This window comes from Hipposideros armiger, unplaced genomic scaffold (genome assembly GCF_001890085.2).
Source record: "Hipposideros armiger isolate ML-2016 unplaced genomic scaffold, ASM189008v1 scaffold_655, whole genome shotgun sequence".
NCBI classification, from domain to species: Eukaryota; Metazoa; Chordata; class Mammalia; order Chiroptera; family Hipposideridae; genus Hipposideros; species Hipposideros armiger.
This window is the reverse complement of record NW_017732005.1, coordinates 498272-516035: the sequence shown is the minus strand read 5'-3', so window position 1 is coordinate 516035 and position 17764 is coordinate 498272. Positions and strand designations below refer to the sequence as shown.

Here is a 17764-nt window from a genome sequence, read left to right as displayed (position 1 = left end):
ATAGGCTGCAGCCCCTGCTGCAGTGGGCTGCCGTAGGCCACCGTGAGTGGCCTGCAGCCAGCTTGAGCTGCTGTGAGCTGCCGTGGGTGGCTGTCCAAGGTCTGGCAACCGATCTGCCTCAGCCAGGAAGAGCACAATGATCACAATACCAACATGGACCAGTGAAGCGAAGTCCTCCACAACTAGACTGAAGAACAAAAGGACAGCAACTTGTCTGTTCCCCTTCCCCAATTCCCCAACACTGTTCCCCTCTCCTAATTCCCCAATAAAATCTTTAAAAAATAAAATAAAAATAAAGTAATTGCTGATAGATAGGTAGCTATTGCATTTTATTATTCATATTGTTTATCTTTTTTTCCCTTTCATCTCCTTAAAGAACTCCCTTTAACATTTTTTGTAATACTGGTTTGGTGGTGATGAACTCCGTTAGCTTTTTCTTGTCTGGAATTATGCATCTCATTTTAAATCATGAATTGACAATGAAACAAAAATGTCACATTCTAGACTTTGATACTTAGATCCTAAAACCTGGCTATTTAGATATCACTCATGAAAAATACTAGATTTTGCTGTTTTGAAAATTAGATTTAAGTGTACTTTTTGAGTTCAGAATTGATCAAGAAAAGTAAGTTCAATGACCAATAAGATTCAGGACAAATGTTACACAGCACTTTCTACACACTCCTCTTTTGTAATATGTAGGACAGGGATTTTATATTAAGTGTTCTTGCCCCCAGAAGCTCTTTGAGGACAAGGAGTGTATTTTATTGGAATTGTATTCTCATCAGTTGGCAGACACAGTCAATATCTACTTGTTGGAGGAGTAACTAAAATTGAATAACCCTTCCTTATAAGGTTAAGGGAGCACTTAGGGGTTGTCACCCTCTGTAACATGGAAACCATGAGGGTCAGGATCAGGCAGGGAGTCATAGCATTTTTAGTCTTGGACCACATGATAAAAACTTCTGTTTGGACTTCATTAACATTCCTTCATCTGGTAACAGCACCTAGATTTTTTTTTTTGAAAAGACTAATCCTTTCATATTGTCAACCCACATAATTCAGACAATGCTAATCCCTCTATGGGATCCAGGCTAATCAGTGCAGTTCCACTTCCCCTTCCCAGCAATTGGTTCAAGAATGGGAATGCAATTCAACATTTCCAATTAGGTCACTTCTGGGACTTTTGCACGAATTACTGGGATTTTCATTGTAGAGAAGAAAGCCTCTCTCTTTCCCTAGACTTGGAGTTAATATGAATGTCAGCCTGGAACTGGTGGAGGTTTTTTGAGACTGGGGCCAACACAGAGGAAAGCAGAGCTGAGGGAAGCAACAGGGCATATCCTGCAGGAACCACCTTGGAGTTTCTTGTTCCAGCTGTGCCTGAAGCAAGCCTACATCACCTTAGCCAATTCATTTTTTTAGATATGTAGCATGAGAGAGTTATAAACCTTTGCTGTTTTTAGCTTGAGATTTGGGAGGTTTTTTGTTTAAACTGCAACATAACTTAGTTTATCCTGGCTGATTCAAGGAGGTCTTTATCAACAGTGTCTTAAAAATGGTTATCTGTCTATACTTAAATATCTCAAAAGAAATATCACAAATGAGAGTGTACCCAAGTCTATATTTTAGTGTTTTAAGATAGGCACTAAAATAGGTGTAAAAAGGCTTCATCCATTCTCTTTATCCACCATTCAGGCCTTCTGCAAGGCTACAAACCATTGATTTCACCTCCAAAAAAGTGACAAGATGGCAATACAGATGCAACGGGAGATGGGGTGGCACTTTCTTTCTACCCATCTTTGTCCATGGATTCCAAACTGGTTTCTTTCTTTCTTTTTTTCTTTCCATTTTCTAATCTATATTTAACACTCTAAATGGGACACGTTTTTTTAGTTCACTGTTTATTCTTTGTTTACGGATTTTAGTATCTGGTTGCTAACCTGGCACTTTGAAAATGAGTGGGAGAAAGATGAATGTCTGAAGTGAGGCTAGAGAGCTTTAGGAAAGCTCTTTAAACATTTCATCAGATTCACAGCAGGATTAACTTAAATGTAGTCAATTAAATACCTTAAGACCTGAATACTAGTCATGAACCCAAGTTTCATTTTTTTCGCAAATCATTACCTTCCTTCATGAGTGCCCTACCTAAAGAAGGAAGGGCACTAAGAATTTAAACACAAATGCTTGCCAGTTCACAGATAATGAAATTTAGGACCATCAAAAATAAGGGGTTTTATTTCTCTACTCAGCTTTTGTCACCTATGCTAGTTATATTTGTAAACTTTAAAAAAATTTATATTAGAAGTTTAATAAGTTATTACAACTATTTACTATAAATAATTTAAAATGTTATTTTTGATCTGAGCTATACACTTGGACAAAATGCATTGGCATCTAAAAATTTGAGGACTGCTTTGTTTTAAAACATTTATTGAGATCACCAGTGTCAAATTGAATAGGCAGCTAACACTCAGTGGTTGATAGTTAAGTCTTAGAATTTTCTTAAAAGTTTACTTAACAATTCAGTTCATCTTTTATAGCAATGTACCTAAAGTTGCAGTTTAAAGATTTTGAAAGTTTTATTTTAGCTGATGGTGTTATTTTGTAACAATGTTGAAATTCAGTACTATCCAGAGGAAAAAAAGAGGACTTTCTATATTTCAATATTTTAATTTTAAAAAATCCTCCTTGCTTTTTTTATCCAGATTCTTTCTCCATTTGAAAGGTCAAGCTCAGCTCCCAGTGAGCTCTTGAAGTCCTCATACATCTCCCCGTGAATTCCTAGCCCCATGCCTAGCACATAGTAGGTCCCTGGGATGTTTATTGAATGAAAAAGCACTTCTCATTTAACCAATAATTGGAAACTAGGCAATATCCTTGTACCAGAAGCTTGAACTAATAGTCTAATGTACTCTTACTGCAAACCTATCTCTTAGTTCTGAGTTGTTAATTATTACCTAGGGTGATCCAGGAAACTGGATTTAATTAGCAAGTTACATGCTCCAGTACTACTTATGGCTCGTACTGGAATGGAGCCTAATTCTCAATCCAGTATTGTTACCCTGGGAAGATGGATCTGTGATCTGAGCATATTTCAGAAGTGATGGAAATGCTGGTAAAAGCCATCTCCTCTCAAATAGCAGCTTTATCTTCCCCAACCATAATGCCCTTGGTCTTCTGGAAGAATTAACTCTACAACAACAGTTCCTCTAAGAACCAGACTGCTCTTCTGGGAAGAAAGCATTTCTTTCATCACGGCTGCTGTACTTGCTGCTGCCAAGGCTGTTAATCAGGTTTGTGAAGACCAGCCCACCCAGAGCCCAGTGCGGTGTTTTTATCACACCAGAAACATGTCAGCACTAGGTTTCACTCCAGGATCAGGTGCTGCTTCACATACTGGGCTGTGTGCCTGACAAAGAATTTGTAGGATGTGTTTGCTCTTTTCAAGATGGCTAATGAAATGTTGCTGTGAACCTCTAGGCCTAAATGATTTCTTGGTGATCCTATTTGGGAATCATGGAATGTGAAGCTGACCATTCAGTCATCTACTTGGACAATACAAGTGGTGATAATCACCACAATTTGGTTGACCTTTGACCTCAGGAGCTCCACCTCTCTACCCAATTAGTACCTTAAGCCTCAGCAGCAAATCTCTCTCTCATTCTTGAACATTTCCTGAGCACTTCCTGTATGCCAAGCACTGCTATGGACCAATGGTATATATTCTATGTTTAGAGAAGGCCAGGGGTATCTTAAATGTATACACTATTGGTAAAGATCAACAAGGGTTAAAGTAAAGTCTAAGATGAAGGAAGAACATTACAATTTTTTATTTTGATAAACATAAATATATATACATGAATAGACACTGATAAAGTTCAAGAAAGAGGCATAGCCAGTGGATAAGTGGGTACTTTAAAGGAATATACAGGGATTGTGTTTGGGAAGAGAGTTAAAGGGAACTCTGGCCTTATCTGTAACATTTTAACTTTTTTTAAATAAGGAGAATATATTTGTCTACTACTGGTGTAATTAAAAATAAAAATTCTAACCCTAAGTCTTTTTTGAAGTATAAATATTTGTTATACTTTGAATAAAGCATGGCATAAATGTTGACGCTGTCTAGGTTCTTACCTTGAAATACAAGTTCAGACCTATGGAGTTAAATTTATTATTTATAGTCACTAATGGATTTATTGAATGACATGGGAAGGCTCTTAAATTGGGACCATGTAAGTCACATTTCTGTGTGCCCCAGTTTCCTTATCAGTGAAATAAGTTCAAAGTCCAGGTACCTCAGCACACTCTGCAGGCTCTTTGAAATCTGGCCCCTATATAACCTCTCATCTCTACACTTTGAGAATACTAGCCTCCCACCACACCAAGCTCTAGCCTCGATGTACTCACCATTCTCGAAACCCAAACCCAGTTTTGGCCCATCCAGTTCCTTCTGCCTGAAATGTTTTCTCCCTCTTCTCTGCTATGTTCATGGTCCACTTCTGATGATACTTCACAATTGTGACCTTCTCAATTCCACTGCCCAGGTACAATACTTGGACATACGTCTATTGGAGAAGGTCTTCTAGATTGTTCTAGAATAGATGTGTTATGCATGAGGCCAGGCACCCCCACCTCTCACACTCACTGCTGTATCCCCAGCACCAGCACAGAACACATTGTAGGTATTCACCAAATATATGGTTAGTATACGAATATATTTTTCATTTGTGCTAAATTGCAAGTACCTTTGAGAGCACCCTGATTTCCCCAGCACTGAGCACAGAGCTCATCAGATATTAGTTGAATGCATTAATTTAATACATGCCTAGAACTATGCTTGTTGTGCTTTCTGGGGAGAAAACATTCACAGGAAATACTTCAGCCAGAATGAGTCATCCCTAAAGCACATTAGTACTTTAACAAAGCAGATGGCATATTTCATTTTCTTCCATGGGAAATATAAAAACATGAGCATTTTGTTGTGATTTAGATACATGAAGTATTAATATATACAATATTAACAAACTCGCTCAGCGACTGCTCTGTACTGTAATGGGGAGAGTGTAAATCGATATGAGAATTACCAAGAAGCAAACCGCACTTTCATAATCATGTGAGAAGTGGCAAGGTGGTGATGATATATAAAAAAAAATGGTGAGTCAATGTCCCCCAGTCTTGTGACCGCATCTGTAATGAGGTTCGTGAGGACACTAGCATAAAGGATCACTGGGGAGAGATGACCCTGTACATTTCTGGAGGGCAATTTGAAATACATTTAAATTTAAAATACTTGTATATATAACTTTAACTCTGGAAAAATATGCCAAATAATGAATATAAAGATGTTTATACTATTGTTTATAACAAGAGAAAAACTGGCGATAACCTGATAGATTATCAATAGGGGATTAGTTAAGTAATTATGCTAGACCCCTGTAATGGAATACTAAACAATTGCTTAAAAAGATGGGGCTTATTTCTATGATATAAGAGGGAAAAGTAGGCTCTAATTATGAAACAAAAGTATATTATATGTATGTTATATTTCTTGAGGGACTAAAAGTGGGACCATCCAGGAATTTTCTGTATATACAGCCCATACTAGTAAATAGCTCTTCCCCCTTTACTTTATGATTTTTTTTTCCATAATGAACATGTATAGCCTTGTTCTAAAATATTATTTCAAAATTAAGAGAGTTTCCTGTGGTTGCTTTCTTAAAAGTGACCCTTTATGTTTAGATGTATAGTTCACTTTAATAGACTCTGCAGCCTAGATGGACATATTCGGCAATGTTCATATCCCTAAGAAAAGAGTGTTCTTCTGGCCCTCCAACACTAGGGAAAATCAAATCAAGCCTGCTGCTATCTCTTAAAATCTGCAGCTACTTAATAGAAACTTGAGTTTGAGTTGAGTAGGAAGTGTTATGGTCTATTTTGGTTTGAATGCAATGTTATGGTAGCCATGATTAATTTTTGTTAACCATTTCCTATGTTCTAATCAAAATATGGTAAGCTGTGTTCAAGTTGAAAGCTTCTTTTTTTTTCTTACAGAGAAATGTGTTTATGTACATGTTTAAATCTTTCAAATTGTCTGTATATTAGAGTTGCCCTCCAAAATGGGTTAAAAGAAAATTGAATGTAAGGATAAAATTTAGTATACATATTTCTATATATCTACTATATAGAAAGATAGAGAAGATGTATATAGAAGATTTGGTGGTCTGAAAAGTTGAAGAACAGAACTGGTATTTTTAAAAATAAAACTATGACTTAAAACATGTCATATATAACTACACTGATTTTTTTACATTTATTTGTAAAAACTGTTAGACTTCCTCTTTCCAAATGAAAGCAATTGTTCTCTTAATCTTGAATATTTGATCTTTTCCATTCCATATTTTGCCTTTCCTAGATGAGTCACAATGCAGTATGGCCAACACAAAGCTAAACCTTAGCGTCATAAAGCTCCCCAAGTGTTTATCTTTAGATATGTAATGTTTACACAGCTTTTCCAAGCTTCGAGCTTCTTCCTATCATACAATTCTCTGCAATCCTCAACACCAGTTTGCTCTATAGATTTTCAGGCTCCATTAAACTGCCATTTCTACTCCTTTCTAGAAAGTTCACAGGATGGTGATCCTTTTAATAAGCTCAAGTAACTGAGAATCAAGAAAAAAACTGGGTTAATTTAGATACTCACTTTAACAGAGATAATAATCTGGATAGCTGTTTGGTTATTACAGAGTCTTAGAAATTGGTTGTATATCCTACAGAACTAATGCTCCCAATCAAGTCGTTCTTTCAGTAGTTGGGTTGACTTTGTTTTTCTACGTAATCAAATAAATTTTGTTTAATCTATTGTAATAAATTTGATGTAATAAATGATATAATAAAGCTTAATATCTAAATTTTGGCCCACCTTGTTATTTATAAGAACAGCCCTATTTTAAAAAAATACATGGAATGTTTTGAAGGCTGAAAATAATTCTATTGAAAGTGTTTAATAACTACAACTATATTCTCAGTTGGGTATTTTCAAAACATATTAGCCCCAAAAGATTATACATTTTTGTTCACTAACATTAGGGATAAAGTTTTTCTATTTGTTTTCTTTCAAGCAGAATTACTTTCTGAGAAACGTCTACTACCAGGTTCAAAATACTTAATTTCTAAAATAGACCATTTATGTAAAGAAATAGGTGAGTCAATTTAAGTTAATTCTGCTATATTCCATGGTCCATTTAATAGAGCCTAAGACCAGTTAAAAGAGCAAGTTGTCTTGAAGGAAAGGGTACAACACAATGAATATTATCACAGAGTATATTTCCTATCACACCTGTCTTGGCATTTCTGCCAACTAGCTGTGTGACCTTGGCTAAATTCATTTCAGTACTTTTCAGAAAGTGAGGGATCAGGACTAGGGAATTTGTTAAATCTCTTGCACCTTGGATTTCTTTTTTTAAAATTTTTTAAATTTTATTTTTTTATTAGTTTCAGGTGTACAAAACAATGTAATAGTTAGACATCACAAAGTGATAATCCCCCTGCCTCCAATTTACTACTCCTCTAATCTTGGATTTCTTAAACCTCTTCCCTGCAAGAGAGGCAGTCTTAGGGAGTTTACCATGTGAGATCGCTGAGATGCCTGCAGCTAGTGTCTAAGAGCTTGCTCAGTCATATGTAGTGCTTTCCTGACACAGTCATTTTGTGTCTTTTCCCATCAGGGGTAATATCTTCCACTGGTAGATTTTAATGTTTTTTACTGTGAATGTTTGTAGGCTAAATATTTCAAAGTCTTCCCTGCAAGGAAGTACTGGTACTAAAGATTAGATTTTAATTCTGGGTGCCATTTTGGGATGACTAGAGAGCACTTTGAAATGGAGGGTATGTAATCTAGGATCACCAAGTAAATATAAGAAAATACAGCCAGCCACCTATTCCCTAGGTATTTGTCAACAGAGAACTATGGCTGTATTTGGATCTATGTCAGATATCACTATGAATCAAACACCTAACTGTTAAAAATCACACAATTTACATGAACAGGAAGAAAACACTGCATTTTGGTTCAAAAACCCCATACATTCTGATCAATATGTTTGATATAGAAGGTGGTAAGCTTATTTTGTCTAGCCACGTTCATTCACTTGGCAGGTGGAAGCAGGCAGGTTGCTAGGGCAGTGGAAGCCTCCCGGAATGGCCACTCACAGCATTTAAATGAGTAAACCTAACGATCATATGTAGGTTCAAATTCTGCCCCAAAGAGAAGCTGGGTGCTGATGGATGAGCAGGTGTGCAGAAAGCTCTGCTTCGGCTGCCTTATGTTGGAGGGAGAGGGGGAAAAAAACCTCCTTCCTTCACTCTCTCACAAGAAGATGGAAGAAACAGAGGGCTGAGGGCAGGAAACATAAAAGAACCAACAGGGGCTGCCATAAAGTGTAAGCAGGCAGCGCTGTGGCTGAAAGCCTTAAAGCTTATAATGGAAAAAGCCTGTGAGAACTCTTTGATTGAAGTTCATAAATTCTTCACTTTTCTGAAGCACCCAAACCAGGGCTGGGAAAAAACTTTTAGTTAGAAGCATACAGTGAATGAAAAAGAATGTCTATTCAAGCATGTTTTGGGATGGGGTGGGGAGGGGGAAGCGTGGGTGTGTACATGCTGGTGTTTGTACACAGGAGGGTTTGAGTAAACTGATTTGTTTAATGTTCAAGATTACTGAGAAGCCTACAAATTATAGTTGCATTTATACAAAATTTGTATAACTCAAGTATATGTACATAGCCTTTATATTTATATATGTTTTAAAATGTGTTCTTTAACATTTCCTGCATAGCCACTTAATGCAATCACTTTTTCCTAGACGAAGTGTGATTGAAAGAAAAGGAAAGCCTCTCCTCTAGCCTGACTCCCTGAGCTCCGCCTGGGAAGTGCAACTGTTGCATGTCTTTGAGCCTGTGACCTTCACTTGGGAATGGCTCACCCCTAATTTATGGCCGAGTAACTTGGAAAATATCAACAGTCTTGTAAACAAACATACATGGCAGGGAAAAGAGATTGACCAAGTGCAAAGGGAAGAGACTAGATTTTAGAAGGAAAAAGAGGGAGCCCATGAGAATGAAACGTTTTGTGAGAACAGCTCCTTGGTTGGGGAGTTTTTAGTGGGGAGGAGTTTGCAGAGAGAGGAGAGGATTTTCAACAGCTGCTGTGGAGCCTGGTCTTCACAGTGGGAGAGATAGGGAACGGATTTTTGTCCTATGTATGTATTCTGTTCCATTTTGACATTTTCTTTCCTCTAAATTTTGATGTAAAGATTTGAATTGTTCTCAATTACATTTTTAGAGGGGCTGAACCATATGGTGATCAGGTTTCATGTGATGCTTGAAAAAATTTTAATTGGGTAATGGGAGGTTTAGGAAGGTAGTCTAAGTAGGTAGCCACGTGTGCGGTTAAAACATGGAGGAGTTCTGTTAGCAAAAGAAAGAAGCGGGGAATGAATACTGGACAGCAGTTTCTAGCCCGTGCCCCATCAGGCTCATTTGTCCTTACCAGGATCTACTATCGGTTTTCCTTCACTTCATGTTGCCCGTTGGTGCTTTTGGTGAATGGCACTCACCTACGGGCCATGAGCTGCCCTTCACCTGGGATTGGTTTCTAATTAAGGAGAAGACGCTGAATTGTTTTCTAAATGGGCCACACCAGCTACCTCATAGTCACTTGTTTCCTGATCTCCATAATGATTTTCTGATGTGACTGGCTGCGGTGCAAATGTTTCTCCCTGGCCTCTGGGAACATGCTTTCTGGCACACCCGTATCATGTGTGACCTACCCCGTCTGCTGTCCACTGCCTTGCTCTCCCTTCTGCATTCAGTGTCTCAGATCTGTCTGCCTGCCCCAATTATTGAATCTTGCCGGTGTCAGTCTCTACAGCCTGGTCCCTACTCTTGGTACCAACTTTGGATCTCTAACAACTGCCCTTCACTTAACTCCTGCTCTGGGGTACTCAGAATTCAGTCTACATGTCTCTACATTGGTCACTCACACACCTCAATAGATCGGCCAGTGCTAGGTGGATGTAGTGTTCACTTAACTCAAATTTAGAAAACTATTAGAATAATCATAACAAAGGCAAAGAAAATGTGTGAATGTTGATGCATGTAAATATTTTATATGAAGAATTAAAATGTATCTTTTGATCATATTATCAGTTGACTATCATGTTGTATAGGTGCCTTACATACTTTAATTAATTTATTAATTAACTGTTTTGTTGCTACTCACAACAAATGATCTTTCTTAGATGGGAGGCAGAGCCATTCTACCATGAAAGCGGTTGGAGCATCCTATGGGCAGAACACATGGATCTAAAACCAAGAATGGAAATGTATGTGACACTGCTCACAATTATATCCAAATGACTCACAGGCAAAATTTCACTTCCTGTACCTTTGACTTTGGGCTCTGATCTCCAAGGAAGAATGTTTTTACTAGGTAATACAATAGTCGTTCCACTGAATTGAAATACATATCAAAAAAAGAAAAAGAAAAGAAAAGAAATAGACACCAATACCCAGCTATTGCTGGATTCTCATGTTAAAGGATAAACAGGCCAAAAAAAGGGGGAGATTATAATTTTGCCTGGGGTAATTATATTGAATTTTCAAGAGAAATAAATAGATCTGGGGGTCCACAGTGGCAGCAGGGTGGGGTGCAGCTACAGTCTAGACAATCTAATCCAGCCACGTTCAGGGGAAAGTGTAATGTAAGAGCCCTCTACCCCTACAGGTAGGACCTTCAAGGCTCAGGACTCCGGAGGGAAGGTTTGGGTCACTGTACCTGATATAGAGATACTTGCTAAAGGCAGAGGGCACATGGAATGAGTACTAAATGTATTTGGGTTTATGATCCCAACTACAGCCTCGTGAAGTTACAGAAATGAAGTCTGCAACCTCAATCTCTGCTTCTCAATATGTAGTGTTTTGTATGTACTTACTTTTTTTTTTTAGAAAATATAAAATAAATATTTACTTTCATGTTTATCTCCCTTCTTTTCCCCCACTATTCTATACTTGATGGATGTTGGTGGTGAACGCCACTATTTTCATTACAAGCTGCAGTTCAAAACAGAATGGTCACAGAAAGGGAAGGAGCAGAGCGCAGTGAGACCACAGCCTCTGAGCTGGTGGCTTGGTGGGTGATGGGTCTTTGGGTTGGTTCCCTCAAAGGCAGGTAGCTGTGCTCTCAGAGGCTGAGTGAGTGCAACATATGCTTGATGAAACATTTGTTTTTGTTTTAGAAGAAAATATAGGATAAAGAATGTATTATGATATTAAATGGAAGTAAAGAAGTAGGCTATAATGGAAATTTTTAAATTTTTTGATGCCTGGCGCCGAAACACTCCCTACCTTGGAAGATTCCAAAGATAGGTGGAGGCTAAACTCCCCTCCCAGTACCAAAGCCAAAGGGGGCAGATATTCTCTCTTTTCACTCCCTGGCAGCCAGGGCACAAGAAGAGGCTCAGTGAACTGGATCCTTATTCTACCAGGCATGAGAGAGTGACACATGGCGCAGAGACAGCTGGAAGGAGATGGGATAGTGGAGAGTGTCTGGAGGGCCAGCATTAGCAGTCTAACCTGAGTGTCACCAAGGTGTGACTTTGGATATACCCCACCTGCATAAGTGTCCGTGGTTACATTTTCTCCAGTCATTTGTTCAATTCTATGTGCTATCAGACAACCTTTCTGTAAATTCCTTTACTGCTAAATAAACTATCTTTGGTTTTCAGTGTTTGCCACCAAGAACTCAGTCTGGTAAAATAATAATATTTATTTATTTTTTATTCTTAGTTATTTGGATTCTTTGCATTGTTTGACATAAGTAGTGCTGCAATGAATTATTCACAAAGCTTCCCCGTGTTTAAGGTGATTTTCTTAATATACAGGTTCCATTGGTCTTAGGAGAGATCCTGCTATACATTGTCAAGTTACTTTGCATTGGATAAGAGATTGTTTCATTGAAACTTTGCCTTGGCCACAGCTTGAACAACTGATACGGCAAGTAATAGAAGTTCAGATGATTTATCTGACATTCATGAAGAATGAGATTTCTCACATGTGTACATGTTTTTTAGTATATGTGCTGCCGAAGCGAGCACTATGTACGTATTTTTTAAAGATAATTATACGCTTATTATTTAAACATCAAAATTTAGATAGCATAACCACTTTTGTAATTGCAGTCTTTCCAAAGGGCATCACACACTTCCTAACTTCATCACACTGCAACCCCGGAGGCCCACGGAGACGATGGGCTATCTTGCTGTGGATTCCCCAGGTTACTGTGCTTTCTTCATGGCTGGGGAATTTTCTGTCTCTCCAGAGCTCAACAGCCTCCCCATCAGAGGACAGAAATTCTCCCCTCTTCAACCCTTTCCACACTCTCTAGCATGTAACTTTAAAGTCTCTGACCACTGAGAAGGCAGAACAGTTGAATGTTGCTATTGTAAATGACAACCATGCTTGTAAAATTAAGTCTAACATTTGTACAACGTTGAAAGTCAGTATCCCGGTGGGAGCTGGGATGTGTTCCATCCTTTACATTAAACAACTTAGATTTTGTGGCAACTGTATTTTTTATTAACTCTCTGGTTCATTCTGGGCGCCATTCTTTGGTGGAGATTTCCAAATCTAAGTGCTGGGTATGTGGTGCATTACAATCGTGTATTTCAAGAGAGATTTCTGGGATCGACCTTCCTGTAGGAAAGTTTCATTTTATTATTCTTCAGGATCTTGAGGGAAACTGCAATTTTCCTTAATAACCTACATTTTAAGAAATTTCATATTTATGTGTAATCCTAAAGCCCTTTTGTTGAATGTTTGAATCCATCTCTTATGAGTCGGTCCTTAATAGAAATGGGTCCAGCTGCTTTTCCTCTTCACACATCAGTGTTGATGTATTTACTTCTTTTTCAAAACATGGGGCCAGATTCCCTTAAAATAATCTATCTGAAGGATAGCTTCTATAAACAGCAGCAATGTGCTCTATTATATATTGTATATACAAAAAAGTTAACGTGAAAGCATAGACCTATTTGAAATGGGACAATTTGATATTTTATACTAAACAATAACAACATAATTGCTAGTCTTTTAAAAAATAAGTAGGATATTTACAGCAGAAATGCCTGTAGACAAATTATGGAAAGTAGTTCAATATTTAGTTTTTGAATATTGTTCCAGTGCCACTTGTGGAAAACAGAATCCTTTGGTTGAGAGAATAAATATGTAGGAAAGTGGGTGTAAAAACAAGTTACATTTTGAACTGTATACATTTTATTCAGAATAGAATAATAGTTTCACAGATAAAGCAAACCTAAAAAAAAATAAAATATAGGATAATCTAGTATATACCATCCATATTTATTCTATCCTAGTATTAGAGATACTGATTTATTTTAATTTGTTTAAGTTTACTCATTTTTATTTTATTGTGGTAAGAACACTTAATATGAAATCTACCCTCTTAACACATTTTTAAGTGTACAATACATTATTAACTATATATAAAATGTATAGCGGATCTCTAGAACGTATTCATTTGCTTAACTGAAACTTTATGCCAGTTGTTTTAGTAACTCTCCATTTTCCTCCAGCCCCAGCCTCTGGCTATTTATTTAACCTTAGGTTCAATTGACTGAAAGGAGTCAGTATTAGTAAATAGAATACCTATTTAGATTCGTACTGATCATACGTAACTAATTATTTTTAAGTTACAAAAGACAAGGGGAGAGGTTTCTGAAACCAGGGACAATCTCCTTACTTCCCCCTTTTTATTCCACATGATGTGGCATTTCCTGGGCCCAGTTCCACTCTCCAGCCACTGAGACCTGTAGCAGGGAGAGGGCTCCAGGAAGGGGAGGCCGAAGAGACTGACCACTGTGTTCCCTGAGCTCAGCACAGCCCCTCAACTTTGCTCATCAGAAACCGGAAACCAAGGCCCAGGCTTTTACCTAACTACAGCTCTGCCTAAATGAAGCAGGTTGCGTATTCATTTTCTTGTTCAACAATTTCATTCTTAATGGCAATGACTTGATCTTCCAGCTGTTTCAGTTGATCAGCTTTTTCTTGTCTACTTAGATTCAAATCTTGGATCTTCTTTTCTAAGTCTGAAAAAAGAAAATGAAGTGAATGATATGTTTCCATTTGATAGACTCCTCCTGGATTCCCATGTGATACCAAACACAGGAAGTTATGTGTAAAGATATATTTAGTTTTATGTTTTGATTCAATAGATGAAACATTTATTTCCACCAGACTTGTCAAGGCTTTCACATAGATTAGAGAAGACAAATTGATATTTCTGCCTAAAAAATATACTATACCTCAAGGCATTTATCAATGTGATTCTATAGCTAGTTAGAATTTATTAGAAATGAAGAGACAGATGACAATCCTTGATCGGATTTGGTGAAGTGCTCTATTTCCAAAGGTTTGTTCTTTCTATTTTAACTTTACTTTTAAAAAACGTGTCCTTCACTTTAGTGTTTCCCAATATTTCAATAAAAAGGACTGACATTTTCATTTCATTCTCCTCTGCTGATATTGAAATCCTTGAACAGTGAAAGCAAAGCAGTGACTTTCCTGGCTGTATTCCCATCCATCCATCCATCCATCCATCCTTCAATCAACAACTATCTGGGAATCATATTAAACCCTAAGAAGGAGCCCATAGAGTCATGGATGGAAGAGGTAGAAAGAGATACAGTTCACAATGTGAGGTGGCCTTTAGAAGAGAAACTGGCTTTAGGTTGAAGTGGAACTTCTAAATGAAGGCAAGCAAATGTCCCACTTCACCTGGTCAGATCACACCTGGATACTCCGCTGGTGTGGGGGTAACTGTCCGACTAGCCATGTGTATAGAAGAAGGAACAAGATGGTGAAAGAATTTGAAGCTGTCCTGTGAACAAAAGTTGAATTAACTGGTGATGTTTCATACGAAGGAAAGAAGGTTTGGGGCATATGCTATAGCTATTTTCAAGTATTTGAGGACCAGAAAATCAGAGTAAATGTGTTTTTTTGTTTGTTTGGGGTTTTTTTGGGGTCATCCTGACGAAATAAAATGAAACCAGCAGGTGGAAGCTCTATGAAGATTTTGTCTGAATATAAATGCTTTCTAGTAGTCACGGCTGTTCAAAGACTAAAGCGCTGCTATGGAAGGTGGTGAGCATTCTGTCACTAGAAACTTTCAAATGTAGATCATTTGGGGATTGAAAAGGCGATTCAGCATTGGAGGTGTATTTCTAAAATAATAAAATACCCTGTGTTTCCACCACATAAGCTAATAAGATTGTGCCGGCTACTGTTCATTTGCCCCACAGATCCATTCTCCACCCTGCGCTGTGTTCTGGAAAGCCAGCTTCTGAGGATGACATCACCTGGCTCCCTGACCTCTGGCTTCCTTTCACACTTGGCCACTGCTGGGCTCTGAGAAGTGATGGCAGCAAGCGGACTCCATCCCTGTTGAGCAGCAGGTTCTGGCAGTTCTTGCATCTCCGCTCCAGCGCCTGTGGTGCCCCTTTCCTTCCGCTCCAGCCCTCACAGCCGGCCTCGCAGCATTCACACTCCTGCTTCCCGGGCTCCTTGAGGCCCAGGGACGCTAATGGCTTCCTACCGCTGCTCTCACCCAGAACTTCCACACCCATGGTCGATTCCTTTAATTCCTGTGCATTTTTGGTAGTTCCTCCCATCAAGAAACTAGAGTCTATTTACCCTTTCCCCCAAACCAGGTATGGCTTTACAAGTTGTTTTGACCAATAGGAAGTAGAAGAAATGATGTTGCAGGACTTCAAGGCCCTGTGGCGTCTGTGCCGGTTCTTGCAGAACCCTGAAACCACCGTGCTGCAAAGCAGCCTGGGATGAAAGACCCCCAGCGAGAGGCCCGGCCTCTCAGCCAAAGCGGCCCCTGGCAGACTTGCCAGCTGACCGGTCCGCCCAGTGGAGCTGCTTGAATAGACAATGGACACAACTCTGCTTATAAATAAATACAGGATCCAGAATTACATCTGAGGACGTTTTCTGTTTCTCGCTGGGACTCTGACTGACAAAGTTCTATGGAAGGACCCTGGCTGCAGACTGGGGCGCATTCTCCACTGTCTCAGTTTTGATCCTGCCAAGGTAAGGAAGGCTTCTTTCTGGGATCTCACGGACATCTCTTCTTAATAGCCCTTGTGATTCAGCCCTTCTCAAGAGGCAGAGTGGGGAAGGTGGCCAAACCTATGTCTGTTTTTCCTATCTTGCTGAGTCGAGAAAACAGCCTTAACATGAAAAGAGGAAAAGAAGAATGCATTATTTAGACCTCTCTGAGGAGAAGACCCCAGCTTCAACTTCTCTTCCAACCTAATTTCAAAAACTGTGAAAGTTTTTGTCTATGGGGATAAGTGGAAACAATTTGGACCCTGACATAAAATGTAACACAGAAAATGTCATATTTTCTGTGTTATATTTTGGAGCAAAAGTGTTTGCTCCAATGTAAGGGCCAAGGTCTGGGAATAATAGAAACTGATTTTTATGGTATTGTCCATGGAGTGGAGTATAAGGTAAAAGACATTCTGTCTTTTTTACTTTTCCGGTACCTCCTTTTAAAAATGATTAGGAAAATACTGAAAATGAAAAAAAAAATTGCCCACAAGTTCATTACTTTGAAACAATTCTGTAAATGTAGAAAGTGTGTTTTCCTTTTTCCTCTTCCCCTCTGCAGAAATAACTAATGTTAATAGTTTGGCATGTGTCTTTCCTGACTTTGTCCCACACTAATGTTGCATTTTCATTTTTGTCATGTCATAGTGATGACATAAGTGGCTGTAAGGCCAAAGGCTCATTTTATAACAAAGAAGCATTTATAAGTGAGGAGGTTGGGTTATTTTACAACTTTGAGAGTTACTTATATTACTAATGAATATGATTATTTTAAAGTTTTGGGAGACTGTATATACAATCAAAAGTAAAATTAGACTGCTCATCATTTGACATTTCTTGATGGTTTAGAGGTATTTTATGACATGATGATTGCCCAGAAAAATCATGAGTAGTAGTTGTGGAAAATAAAAATCCCAGTGAACTTTCTGATGGTATGTATACTATGTGTGTACACTTTGTATGCCTCAAAATTTCCATTTTGATCAAAATCCTTGTCCAGAATATGATTCCTTCCGGATTGCTACCTACATACCTATACGTGATGACCTAGTGCCCTCGAGTCTAGATCATACTGACTCCAAAAGAGTTATTTATTTGCATGAGGTGAGAAAATAAGCAGCATAGATTAGGACACGGTTTCTCAACCTTGGCATCACTGATACTTCGGGCAGAATAATTGTTTGTTGTGGGGGTGGAGGCATGTCCTGTGCATTATAGGATGTTTGGCAACATCCCTGGCCTCCATCCACTAGATGCTAGTTGTACCTCCCTAGTTGTGACAAGCATAAATGTCTTTGGACATTTTTGTCCCCAGAGGAGGGAATAAAATCACCCCCTGTTGAGAACCAATTGGTTAGGAAAAGGGCATTTCAAGGTGACCAAAGGTAAATCTTTGTTCTGATTAATGCCAAGTGGATGCTCATTAATACACTTTTAGGTAAAACCATGCAAGAGGCTTCTTACTTTGCAGTCCCCTAAGTACAAACCCAATCCCTGCTTCCCTCTCCTCAGTGGACTCATATGTGGTTAAACTGTGTCCATGATAAATTGAAATTGGCATAAGTTTTACC

At 38.4% G+C, this 17764-nt stretch overlaps 1 protein-coding gene across 1 annotated transcript in view; it reads right to left on the bottom strand.

Annotated features, from left to right (window-relative positions):
- Window positions 1-13429: 13429 nt before the first annotated feature.
- The window catches only part of LAMB4 (laminin subunit beta 4), a 116868-nt gene continuing 112533 nt past the window's right edge, over window positions 13430-17764 (bottom strand). The window contains exon 34 of the mRNA XM_019626046.1: window positions 13430-14164. Within this exon, the coding sequence (XP_019481591.1) occupies window positions 14025-14164 (140 nt within the window). The 3' untranslated portion in view covers window positions 13430-14024. The remainder of the gene's footprint in view (window positions 14165-17764) is intronic.